This window comes from Procambarus clarkii, chromosome 63 (assembly GCF_040958095.1).
Source record: "Procambarus clarkii isolate CNS0578487 chromosome 63, FALCON_Pclarkii_2.0, whole genome shotgun sequence".
In the NCBI taxonomy this organism is placed as follows: domain Eukaryota; kingdom Metazoa; phylum Arthropoda; class Malacostraca; order Decapoda; family Cambaridae; genus Procambarus; species Procambarus clarkii.
The window spans coordinates 20,532,717-20,546,611 of record NC_091212.1 but is presented as its reverse complement, the minus strand read 5'-3'; the positions used below and the strand labels follow the sequence as shown (position 1 = coordinate 20,546,611).

The 13,895-nt window shown below is 42.2% G+C and overlaps 1 protein-coding gene across 2 annotated transcripts; it reads right to left on the bottom strand.

Moving 5' to 3' along the window:
- Positions 1 to 418: 418 nt before the first annotated feature.
- On the bottom strand, positions 419 to 12,541 carry LOC123769476 (axoneme-associated protein mst101(2)). 2 transcript variants are annotated; one of them, XM_069308796.1, is made up of 7 exons: positions 12,163 to 12,541; positions 11,998 to 12,123; positions 10,095 to 10,191; positions 4,921 to 4,953; positions 3,298 to 3,423; positions 913 to 2,611; positions 419 to 737 (listed from the first exon to the last, which is right to left on the bottom strand). In XM_069308796.1, the coding sequence occupies exons 1-6, from the start codon at positions 12,283 to 12,285 to the stop codon at positions 2,271 to 2,273; spliced, it is 846 nt and encodes a 281-aa protein (XP_069164897.1). In that variant the 5' UTR covers positions 12,286 to 12,541; the 3' UTR covers positions 419 to 737; positions 913 to 2,270. The 2 variants fall into 2 exon arrangements, with proteins under 2 accessions (XP_069164897.1, XP_045616556.2); XM_045760600.2 differs by having other exon boundaries at positions 11,998 to 12,541.
- Between the last annotated feature and the right edge of the window lie 1,354 nt (positions 12,542 to 13,895).

Below are 13,895 nucleotides of genomic sequence, written 5' to 3'. Positions count from 1 at the left end.
TAACTATAATATAAATTGACAGAGGTGATTACACTGGTAAAAATATATGTCTTAAGTATTAAGTACTAATATTAGGCAAATGGGTAGCACAAGATACAGTGTGAGTTTGAAGCACAAGTAGGAAACTATGAGGAGGCAATTAGGTACGTCTTGGTTTTACTTTTGAATAGGGCATAGGTTGGGCAATCTTTTAATTCGTCAGGGAGTGAGTTCCAAAGACTGGGTCCTTTTATGTGCATGGAGTGTTTCCACAGTTACTTGGATATTGTTGAGTGTTGTGCCTTGCATCTTGGAGAAGGTCAGTCGTTGGGCTAGGGCTGTGGTTCTTGTTTCCCCTAGCATTACCAAGGTAGGGCGGGATTACCACACAGTAGCTGTACATGGCTAAAGGGAACGAAAACATACCGGGTGCCAGTAATATGTTATTTTTAAATTTATTGTAAAATCTAGAAAAATAAATAAAAATACATTTCTCAGATACATTAGGTAAATACAAACTATTTCATTTAAACATACACATTGTTAGACAAAAATTAATGTGATAATTGAGGCTGTTTTTCGTAAATCACCTTTTTTCTATGCGTGTTTAAGCCAGGTATAATGCACATCGCATGTTTTCGGCAATAAGCATCATGTTTCCGTGTTTGCTTTTAATTTCAACTTTAGCATTAATGTTCTTGCGATAAGATTTTGTGGAAGAAAATAATCTTAACGTCACATGGTAGACTTTACAGAACCTGCAGGGCAGAAGAAACCAACATGAGCGGGAAACATGATGTACTATCAGTATCTCAAAATATTTACTTTATAAATTTATACACATTTATTTTTCCAGCAATCGATGACAAACATTTTGTATTATGACGCAAATCAAATAGAAAACAGAAATTGCTTTTTGTATCCCTTCCTCACCATATATATTGTGAAAAAGGAATTCTGGGAAGGTCTGGTAGAATTGTTCGGTGTGTGATCGCGCTTCATATTCGTCCCAGCTTCACCCATCCCAGCAACATTCAGGGAGCGACTGAACGTGACTAACAGGAGGTACTCAAGACGCCGCTGCTCCTCAATCAAGTATGGCGTCTAATGTATCGTTTGTTGAGCTTCCAGGCTCTGGGGATGGCAGCTAGGAGGGACGCCTGGAATCCTGTGATAATATGCTATAAAAGGAAACCCATAAGAAGCACCAGAGGAGAATTAGCTTGAAGCAACGGCGAAGGACATACCGCCCTACCATCTTTTGAACACTTGTCACTTTATTAAGAAAGTCTTGACGCCGCAGAGTCGAGATTTGCTCAAGGTGTTTGTCTCCTCCCTTCGCGGGGGTGTTTGTTGAAGCGATCGGCATCGGCTGTATTACGTATGCCACAAGGGATTTAACACGTTTGTACCCAGTGAACACAACATCCAAGAGAAACGTTAATTCAACGTTGAATTAACATCGATAACGTTGAGTCAACGTTTAATTAATGCTACTCTTGGATATTGTGCCTATTGGGTAATTGTTCCATCGATGATCGTAATTCGATACATACACGTGGTCAACGATAGACACAAGTTGCAGACGGCAGGCACAAGCTGCAGACAATAGACACAAGATGCAGACAACAGACATAATATGCAGACGATAGAGATAAGCTGCAGACGATACACACAAGCGATAGACAATAGACAAAGCCTTAGAGAGCAGATACAAGCGGTAGACGACACACACGAACATACACCACGAATCTAAACTCTTGAAAAAATGCTCACGTATAGAGGAGCACTATACAATCTTGCAACGAAAACAACACCTAAAAATTACAGTGAATGCAACATTCTTTTGGAATTTTCAACATACACTATCGACCGAAGGCAATGAAATGATGTATGAAAATTTTTCAAAATCGTGTTGATTAGATTATTCCACGTGACGTGTTTGAAACGTATTTTGAATACTAAATCTCATGATACTTAATTTCCTCTGTTAAGTATCGACGAAAACGTTTTAAAAGTTATCTGAAAAAAATAAGATTTTTTTTTAATATTCTGTAAGGAATGTTTTAGTTATAACAAATAACACCTTAAATTATCGCAAGTCACACCTTTAAGGTATTACTTCAATACCTTAAGATTTTACGATATTTATCGTATCATAGCACCTTCAAGAATCGCAAATAACGTGAACACTTTGGATGGATAATTTGAACTCTTTTTACAGAACTATGCAAGAAACAGCCTATGTTTAAAACATGGAGTCCATATATAACCTACCATGATTTTTGGAATTAACTAATTTTAGTAACACTATTCAACTCAAATCCTAAAGATTTCTTATAATTAATAAAATTAAAATTGTCCTTAAATGTAGAATCCAGACTTAAAATTAAATAAAAACAAGTTTCCGCGAACTTAGAGGACAAACACCATACCAGCCTAAATAAAAGCATCAGTTGTGGGTAAGGATGAGAAGGTGGGCTGATAATCTTACCAGTAGGGCTGCAACAACCACAACCACTACCCTTGCAGTACTGCTTGCCCTTATGCAACTGTCCACTGCAAGATTGACTCAACGGCCCACATGCTCCATTCACTGCCTTGCAGCTCTTCTTGGTCTTGCACGAGGAATCTGTGAATCGAAGAGAAATTAACAGCTACTTTATGGCAAAGCCGAATCAAAAAGGTCATAGAGTGCTGTCGGGAATATTAACCACTTATTAATTCTCGACGAATCGGATATATAAGTTCTCAGAATTTAGGTTTCGCGACTCCTTGGGTTGGGAATCATTGCTATAGACGAATCTTAATTGTATTCCAAATACAAATAAATTGTTTAAAGGGTGACATGTAGTCAATATAGTTTTATTTAAAATAAGAACTACACAAATAAGGCTAACATGGCTGCAAAATTGGAAAGATTCTGTTTCTCGCAATTATTGACTGCAGAGTCAAAATCTAGGAGGCAATAGGATTCGTTTATGCAGATATTATATGCAAAAGAATTGCAGAAACTTTTGATAAGTGTTATAATAATAATTATAATAATAATAATTTTTATTTAGGTAAAGGTACATACATAAAGAGATTTTACAAAGTTTGTTGGCTTTATAGATAGAGCTAGTACATACAATGCCTAAAGCCACTATTACGCAAAGCGTTTCGGGCAGGAAATCATGAAGTAACAGCTCATACAGTGAAGTTTAAGGGAAAAAATATGTAAAGCACTAAATAAGAATTTAAAACATTTAATAGATTGCAAAAAGTTATACTGAATGCGAGGGACTTGTACTGGATACCGCAGTATTATGAACTCACCCACGGACGCACAGCACACACAGCCGCCGGTGCACAGTTTCCCCTTCACGATGCTTCCACTACAAATTTTCTTTGGCTGGCAGGAGCCGTTCTTCTTGGTACACTTTTTGTTGGCCCGGCACACTTCTGGAAATAAGCAGACGAACAGGAAGACTAAATGAACGAAGGAAAATAAAGACTACTTATGGTTTGATTGAATAAAGGTGATCGAGGAAAGTATTCCCATTCTATGTTGGCATATCTCATAATATTTAGTTTAATTAAAATACTGGAGAGACACAGTATATCGGGGAAGACCAGGCGGGACAAGAGGAACACGTAAGATTGTGGAGGGAACAAAATTGGTTACAGGAGGAGTGGATAGACATGACAGTACAAATGATCAAGCAGCGGAAAGTTTCAGACCAAAGATGGAAAAAAGTGGTAGGAATATATGTAAGATGGCTGTAAGAAACAGTTAAGAGGAAATGATAAATCTTACAACATGACCAAAATGAGATAACTACAAGTTCAGAATCACACAGGTAGTCGCTGAGGAAAAAAATCTACGTGAGAATGTAGAAACGACAGGTTTTGATAGACGGAACTGTAGAATCTGAGAATTTTGAGGGCATTCTAAAGAAACTGAATTTAAGTTTTGAGCTAAAGCTAGCAAAGTAGGAAGACGAATTGTGGAAAGCCTAAACCAGGGAGCCCGATAGCAACGGCAGTGTCAGGAAAGGTTACAAGTCATGGAGCCTGATCCCGAAAGCTTGAACCCTGAAACTGTCAACATATAAGCCTGAGTAGTTAGAAATAACGAGGTAGTAGAAAAAATGGTGGGTGCTGCTATCCAAATAACAATGGGTTTTAGTTTGTAATCAATGAAGATAAATCCAGGTGGAAGATACAAAAGGAGAAAACACAAATAATTCAAGATCTAATCAGTGAAGGGGATAAAAGGGATACTTTTGAGGGAGAAGAGAGAGTGAGGGAAGAGGCAGGAATCTGTCACAATCTCCAACAGGAGAGCAGTAACTACAGAGTAATGACAGAGTAGTAACTAGCACATGCCAATGTGCAACAGAACCAGCAGGGAAATAAAAAAAAGTGCATTCAACACACTAATAAGTCAGGGAATGTGGAACTACAGCTCCATCTACAGAACATTCTCCAGACCACCAACGAGGCAACCAATATATGAACACTTTAGCTACACCATTTTCCCTTCTTTCTCACTTAGCAGCCACCATCCATCAGCCTCCAATACACTCCCATATTCCCCCAGATCTAAACTATTCAAAGCTTCCAAGTCTCCCTACTCACATTCCTTCCATTTCCCTCATCAACCACTCAACTCCCTCCCACATTTCCCACACTTCCTCTTCATTCATAAGAATCGAAACAGTACTTTACTCTGCTCAGTCAGACGTGAGTATTTTTTCAGTGTGTTAGCAGTGATAAGCGTAAGAGAAGGGGAAATTAAAGGTGTTCAACTTTAAAGAATTTCACAGGCTGTAGAGTAAAACTAGCTACTCAAGAGCTATAAACAGTGGGATCCCGAGAAGCTAAATCTCTCACCCTGCAAAACATTTATATAAAACAATTATGTAAGGATTCACATAGAGATCATCACATACTTACTTCTCTTTTCCTCTGTCTTCACCCTTGGCTCATCTGCGTAACAAAACAAACAGGAAACAATTAAATTAAAAAAAATTGTTGTATACAGGTACAAGTATACGTATTTAAAATTTATTTTACACTAGCATGGGTAGCCTCTCATGTGCAGTGATCTACCAAAAGTGGTACGACGAAATTGGACTGTTGACTCCAAAAAGTTCACGTTTTGTATTTGTATTAACCCAAATATACTAAAAAATGGAGAAGTAGCTAAAGAAGTTGACCAGTCCACAGCGTAAACAAGCAATCCTAGGCCTAATATGCACTATTGTAGGACTAATATAGTTTAAGTGCTATACTAGGCCTAGGAATGCTTAAGTTCGAATTTCCCCCGTCATATAGAAAATAAATTGTACAAAACGTGACCATTGTTGGCTGCTAACAGTCCATTTGTGTACATTCGACCTAATAGTTGAGTTGCTATAAGCACTATCATTTTAGGATGAGCAGAGTGATTGTGGAGGAGTGATGTATGAAGTAGTGTTGTAGTGCAGTGATGGTGTAGTGAAGTGGTGATGTGCAGTGATGGTGTAGTGAAGTGGTGATGAGGGGTTGTAGTGGATGAAGGTGTGGTGGTGTGGGTGCTAGGTAAGTGTTGTGGTGGGAGCTACACAGGTGTGTGGCTGGGGTAGCAGCAGGACAACAGGTGCTGTGTACCAACGGTGGGAATAACAAATAGATGCGATATGGCAGTAACAAAGAGACGAAACAGGTGGTAATAACAGATGGGTTAGGTTCGTGAGAGGGATGGTGGCAGCTTGTGCAGTAGGTGGGTGTGTAGGAAGTACAGTGAGCGTTACCGGGACGTGGTTCCACGAATGGTTAAGTGAGCAGGTTAGGTAGGTGTGTGTAACCAATGACAAAATTCTATGCCACTGGTTATGGTATGTGACAGGTGGGTATGTGGGAAGTGTAGCAACACATAGGAAAGGTCATCAAACCCCCGTAGATTTAGAAAGGTCATTTGAGTTTTGTCGTAAATTAAACATCGAGTATTAAGATCATAAATAATAGACAAATCTCTTGACGAACTGTAAGTGATTTTACTTCGTGTTAATTGATTCTTTCTAACTGATCTTATGCATGTTTTTTTCATGAAATTAACATCGGTTAATATCTTAGTTTTGTTTATATCAGATTGTATTTGCTTATTTTTTTAACTATATTTAACTTATTTGCCCGAAACTAGTGGCTATACAAGAATGTAATTACTATGCTATGTATCCTCACAATCCCAATGTACCTTCTTGTATATAAATAAATAAATAAATAAATAAATAAATAAATAAATAAATAAATAAATAAATAAATAAATTTATCAAATATATAGAAGGTGTGTGTGTGTGTGTGTGTGTGTGTGTGTGTGTGTGTGTGTGTGTGTGTGTGTGTGTGTGTATACTCACCTAGTTGTGCTTGCGGGGGTTGAGCTTTGGCTCTTTGGTCCTGCCTCTCAACTGCCAATCAACTGGTGTACAGATTCCTGAGCCTACTGGGCTCTATCAAATCTACACTTGAAGCTGTGTATGGAGTCAGCCTCCACCACATCACTTCCTAATGCATTCCATTTGTCTACTACTCTGAAAAAATTCTTTCTAACGTCTCTATGGCTCATTTGGGCACTCAATTTCCACCTGTGTCCCCTAAGTGCGTGTGCCCCTTGTGTTAAATAGTGTGTGTACTCACCTAGTTGTGCTTGCGGGGGTTGAGCTCTGGCTCTTTGGTCCCGCCTCTAAACCGTCAATCAACAGGTGTACAGGTTCCTGAGCCTATGGGGCTCTATCATATCTACACTTGAAGTTGTGTATGGAGTCAGCCTCCGCCACATCACTTCCTAATGCATTCCATTTGTCAACCACTCTGACACTAAAAAAGTTCTTTCTAATATCTCTGTGGCTCATTTGGGCACTCAGTTTCCACCTGTGTCCCCTAGTGCGTGTGCCCCTTGTGTTAAACAGCCTGTCTTTATCAACCCTGTCAATTCCCTTGAGGATCTTGAATGTGGTGATCATGTCCCCCCTAACTCTTCTGTCTTCCAACGAAGTGAGGTTTAATTCCCGTAGTCTCTCCTCGTAGCTCATACCTCTCAGCTCGGGTACTAGTCTGGTGGCAAACCTTTGAACCTTTTCCATTTTAGTCTTATGCTTGACTAGATATGGACTCCATGCTGGTGCCGCATACTCCAGGATTGGTCTGACATATGTGGTATATAATGTTCTGAAAGATTCCTTACACAAGTTTCTAAAGGCCGTTCTTATGTTAGCCAACCTGGCATATGCTGCTGCTGTTATCCTCTTGATATGAGCATCAGGGGACAGGTCTGGCGTGATATCAACCCCCAGGTCTTTCTCTCTCTCGGACTCTTGAAGTATTTCATCTCCCAAGTGATACCTTGTATCTGGTCTCCTGCTTCCTACACCTATCTTCATTACATTACATTTGCTTGGATTAAACTCTAACAGCCATTTGTTCGACCATTCCTGCAGCTTGTTCAGGTCTTCTTGAAGCCTCAAGCTGTCCTCTGTCTTAATCCTTCGCATAATTTTGGCGTCGTCAGCAAACATTGAGAGGAATGAGTCTATACCCTCTGGGAGATCATTTACGTATATCAGAAACAGGATAGGTCCAAGTACAGAGCCCTGTGGGACTCCACTGGTGACTTCACGCCAGTCTGAGGTCTCACCCCTCACTGTAACTCTCTGCTTCCTATTGTTTAGGTACTCCCTTATCCACTGGAGCGCCCTACCAGTTACTCCTGCCTGTTTCTCTAGCTTATGCATCAACCTTTTATGGGGTACTGTGTCAAAGGCTTTCCGACAGTTCAAAAAAATGCAGTCCGCCCACCCTTCTCTTTCTTGTTTAATCTTTGTCACCTGATCGTAGAATTCTATCAATCCTGTAAGGCAAGACTTACCCTCCCTGAACCCATGTTGATGGGTTGTCACGAAGTCTCTTCTCTCCAGATGTGTTACTAGGTTTTTTCTCACAATCTTCTCCATCACCTTGCATGGTATACAAGTTAAGGACACTGGCCTGTAGTTCAGTGCCTCTTGTCTGTCACCCTTTTTGTATATTGGTATTACATTAGCAGTCTTCCATATTTCTGGTAGGTCCCCCGTTTCCAGTGACCTACTATACACTATGGAGAGTGGTAGGCAAAGTGCTCCTGCACACTCTTTCAATACCCATGGCGAGATTCCATCCGGCCCAACAGCTTTTCTCACATCCAGCTCCAATAGGTGCTTCTTGACCTCATCTCTTGTAATTTCGAACCTATCCAAGGTCACCTGGTTTGCTGCCACCTCTTCTAGCGCCGCGACATCTCCCTGTTCTATTGTAAAGACCTCCTGGAACCTTTTGTTGAGTTCTTCACACATCTCTTTGTCATTCTCTGTGTACCTGTCCTCGCGCACCCTAAGTTTCATCACCTGTTCCTTCACTGTTGTCTTCCTCCTGATGTGACTGTGTAGTAGCTTGGGTTCGGTCTTGGCTTTATTAGCTATTTCATTTTCATACCTTTTCTCAGCTGCTCTTCTCACACTGACATACTCGTTCCTGGTTCTCTGGTATCTCTCTACTTTCTGGTGTTCTGTTATTACGGAAGTTCCTCCATGCCCTTTTGTTTTGCTCCTTTGCTTTCATACATTCCTTATTAAACCACGGATTCTTCCTTTGCTTCTCTGTTTTTTCCTGTCGGGCTGGGACAAACCTGCTTACAGCCTCCTGACATTTTTGGGTGACATAGTCCATCATGTCTTGTACGGACTTGGTTCCGAGTTCTGTGTCCCAATGTATATCCCATAGGAATTTATTCATTTCCTCATAGTTTCCCTTTCGGTACGCCAGCCCTTTGGTTCCCAGTTCTTTATTGGGGGTGATAATTCCCAGCTCAACCAGGTACTCAAAGCTCAATACACTGTGATCACTCATTCCCAAGGGGGCTTCCAACTTAACTTCCCTTATATCCGACTCATTTAGGGTAAATATCAGATCAAGCAAGGCTGGTTCATCCCCTCCTCTCATTCTTGTCGGTCCCTTGACGTGTTGACTTAGAAAGTTTCTTGTTGCCACATCCAGCAGCTTAGCTCTCCATGTGTCTGGGCCTACATGTGGGTCTCTGTTCCCCCAATCTATCTTCCCATGGTTGAAGTCTCCCATGATTAGAAGTCTGGATCCGTTCCTGCTAGCCACAGAAGCTGCTCTCTCTATTATATTGATGGTGGCCAAGTTGTTTCTATCATATTCCTGTCTGGGTCTTCTGTCATTTGGTGGGGGGGGGGGGGTTATATATGACTACTATTATAATTTTCTGTCCTCCAGTTGCTATGGTGCCTGAAATGTAGTCACTGAAACCTTCACAGTTCTGAATTACCATCTCTTTGAAACTCCAACCTTCTCTTAGTAGCAGAGCTACACCACCTCCTCCTCTCCCTTCTCTCTCTTTCCTCACTACATAGTAGCCCTGTGGAAACACTGCGTTTGTTATGATTTTCGTTAACTTTGTTTCTGTGAGTGCTATTATGTCTGGGTTTTCTTCTAGTGCCCATTCTCCAAGTTCACTTGTTTTATTTGAAATCCCATCTATGTTAGTGTACATCGCCTTGAAGCTCACTTTCTTCTGTTCATTTTCATGTCCCTTTCTTGGCAAGCATTCTGCTGGTGTGGGAAGCTGTTCCGTGGGCGAGAGGATCTGTGAGGTGGTTTGCAGGGTCTCAGAGGATTTTGGGGTGGGGGGTGGGGGTTGAAGGGAAGGGGGGACAGGTAGGGTGTGGGTTAAGGAGGTAAGGGGGACATGGAGGATACGCAGTGAGGGGGGAGGAGGGATAGGGAGGGTATGGGATGAAGGGGGAGGGGGGACAGGGGGAAAAAGGTGGGAGGGGGGACATGATGGGAATGGGGAAGGGGTGTCAGGGTCAGAATGGGGTGGGGTGGGAGGGAGGGTTGGGTGGGGGCAGGTAGGGTGAGGGGAAGGAAGGGTTTCTATGCAGAGGAGGGTGGTGGTGTGGCCCCCCCCCCCTGTGGGAGAGGGGGGTGGTGGTGGTGGTGGTGGTGGTGGTGGTGTGTGTGTGTGTGTGTGTGTGTGTGTGTGTGTGTGTGTGTGTGTGTGTGTGTGTGTGTGTGTGTGTAACAGTACTCACCAGAGACACAACACTTGAGTCCATCATGGCACTTGCTCTTAACTATTGTGCCATGAGTGCACTCCTGGGCGTCCTCGACACAGACGCCTGCGCACGACTGCCAGGGAAAGAAACAGTGGAGAGTGAGTTTTTTTATATGCAAGCATGCGTATAAATACAATAAAACGAGAACAAAACAAATAGAACACAAATGACAAAATCACAAAATTACAAAGACACTAGATACCGGCCTGAAGGGCCGACAACAATAAACACAATGCAATACAGTACAGAAATAACGGTACAAGACAGGAGGGTAATGTTAGCTTGACACGCAAGCTTGCATATTAATACAATAAACCGAGAACAAAACAAACAGAACACAAATCACAAGTTACAAAATCACAAAAGCACAAAAGTACACAATTACAAAGACATAAAGTATCGCCCTGAAGGACCGACAACAAAAACCCAACAAAAAGCACAAACATAATGCAAGACAGTACAAAAATAACAACAGGAAAATACATAGTAACCAAACCCGCACCCAACAACCCAACCATCGAAACACAATACCAAACAAGCCTACCGGCCCCGGAAACCACACACGGAGAGGCACAAATACATAATTACAATAAGAAGAAAGGAAACATAAAAATATAACACAAACAAAAATAAATTAACAGCGGCAATTCATGATAATGGGAACAAAAACAGACATGGCCACACAAGCAGCCCGAAGGGCACGCTTGTGCCCTTCGATTTGGTGAAGATTTTGTCCCACGTGTTTAACAACTTCTGCTCTGTTGAATCTAAGTTGAAATCTTAATGGGTTTGTAACTGTGTGCTGTGTTAGATAATGTTCCAGTGGTCTGTCGGGCATTTCTCCACAGTGCTGACATTTTCTCTCATCTTCCGGAACCTGTAAGCCTATTTCCGATGCACATGAGTATCCAAGCCTGATGCAATGTAAGTGTACTTCTGTTGTTCTACTGTTCCCTTTCATCAAACTAAGTGATTCGTAGTTGGTTGAATTCTTGTATCGACCCGCAGATCCTGATGTTGCAACTGCTGTGTTGTGGTCACTGTACATCTTTTGCATTACTCTGTTTCTAATTACTTTCTTAATCTGTGATAGACTCTGTGGTATGTAAATGTATACATTTCTTCTCTTAGTTGCAAGTTTTGCAGCTTCGCCTGCAATGTCATTTCCTATTATTCCTACATGACTTGGCACCCAGTTGATAAGTACTGGACGGCCTTGACGTTTGAGTGTGTGCATTAATGATATGTCATTTGTGATCAGATGGATGTTATCACATATGTGTTCTTGTTGCAAGGTTTCAATGACAGTTCTCGAATCTGTATGTATGATAACCTATCAGTGTTCAGCAAGAGCATGTTCTAAAGCCTTTTGAACGGCTAGCATCTCTGTTTGTAAAGTCGAACATCGATTTGTGTCTCCAACTATTTACAGATTTTCCTGCTTTAACTGCAGCTCCGGTTTCTTGTCCCTGCTGGTCTACTGATCCATCTGTGAAGTAAGTGAAGCTGTCAGATGCCAAGTTTGCTTCTATATGCATCTGTGCAATATTACGTAGCAGATGAGGATTTGTCTGGTTCTTTTTTCCTTCGAGAATCATAATCTTAAAGTCTGCTGGCGGAGATTTCCAAGGGGCTTGAATAACAAAGTCTGCATGTATTTCGTCGACACCCTTCTCAGTGATTGTGTTTGTTATTTCGAATGTATTCATGGTGTTTATCGCAGAATGGGTCCACCTGTTGCTATTGAAGGTGGTTGATGATGATGAGGGTGGTGGTGATTGGTGGTGGTGATGAGGGCGGCTGGTGACAAATTGACTGCAAAATAATGATAGGTTTTAAATAATATATTTAGAACACATACAATATTGTTTAAGTTTACCTTCTTAGATTGGTGATCCATCTTCTTAACGAACTTTCTGTCTTGCGAGGCCTTCTTTTTGTGCTTGACGATCTTTCCGTCTCGCGAGGCCTTCTTGTGCTTGACGATCTTACCGTCTCGCGAGGCCTTCTTCTTGTGCTTGACGATCTTTCCGTCTCGCGAGGCCTTCTTCTTGTGCTTGACGATCTTACCGTCTCGCGAGGCCTTCTTGAGCTTGTTGGAGTTGGACATTCCTCTGGGTTTTGTCGTGCAACTTTTTAGGAACTCTGTTGCGAACGTTGACGCCATGACCACTCTCGGATTTACGTATCTGGCCTGAGCTCCTCTCGCCGGTAGACTTAATACCTCGATCTGATGGTACGTTCTTTGCGGATTTCCGTTGGTTGTCGTCGGTTGAGTCAAATGCGTGAACAAGAGCGACGTTGACGACGCAGAAAGCGAACAAAAGTAGCAGCTTCATGTTGACGGTGTCAGGAGCGTCCCAGGCGCCACGAACTAAGGCAGGGGCTGAAGAACAGAGATGTGGAGGTGTGACCACGATGGAGGTTCCACGTGTACTGACTAGCTACGTGGAGAATTGTAGTTTATATAGGGATGTTGTACTGTCTCGAACCTCACGTCCCGCCCTCTTTTTCCCCATTCGTAATCCCATCTCTCACCGCACAACACTTGCACCCTGTCATCTAACCCCTCCTCCTCCTCCCCCCCCACACACACGAGGTTTAGTATTTTCAGAGTGTTATACCAAACCGCGTATATAGCTCTTATCCTGTGACTACTCTTAGGCATACACACACACACACACACACACATTTCGAAGGATTCGAAATTACAAAAGATGAGGTCAAGAAGCACCTATTAGAGCTGGACGTGAGAAAGGCTGTTGGACCGGACGGAATCTCACCATGGGGTATTGAGAGAGTGTGCAGGAGCACTTTGTTTGCCACTCTCCATAGTGTATAGTAGGTCACTGGAAACGGGAGACCTACCAGAAATATGGAAGACGGCTAATGTAGTCCCAATATACAAAAAGGGCGACAGACAAGAAGCACTGAACTACAGGCCAGTGTCCTTAACTTGTATACCATGCAAGGTGATGGACAAGATCGTGACCAAAGACCAAAGACCAAAGAGCCAGAGCTCAACCCCCGCAAGCACAACTAGGTGAGTACATCTGGAGAGAAGGGACTTCGTGACAACCCATCAACATGGGTTCAGGGAGGGTAAATCTTGCCTTACAGGCTTAATAGAATTCTACGATCAGGTGACAAAGATTAAGCAAGAAAGAGAAGGATGGGCGGACTGCATTTTTTTTGGACTGTCGGAAAGCCTTTGACACAGTACCCCATAAAAGGCTGATGCATAAGCTGGAGAAACAGGCAGGAGTAACTGGTAGGGCGCTCCAGTGGGTAAGGGAGTACCTAAGCAATAGGAAGCAGAGAGTTAGAGTGAGGGGTGAGACCTCAGATTGGCGTGAAGTCATCAGTGTAGTCCCACAGGGCTCTGTACTCGGACCTATCCTGTTTCTGATATACGTAAATGATCTCCCAGAGGGTATAGACTCATTCCTCTCAATGTTTGCTGACGACGCCAAAATTATGAGAAGGATTAAGACAGAGGAGGACAACTTGAGGCTTCAAGAAGACCTGGACAAGCTGCAGGAATAGTTGAACAAATGGTTGTTAGAGGTTAACCCAAGCAAATGTAATGTAATGAAGATAGGTGTAGGGAGCAGGAGACCAGATACAAGGTATCATTTGGGAGATGAAATCCTGCAAGAGTCAGAGAGAGAGAAAAGACCTGGGGGTTGACATCACGCCAGATCTGTCCCCTGAAGCTCATATCAGGAGGATAACATCAGCGGCATATGCCAGGTTGGCTAACATAAGAACGGCCTT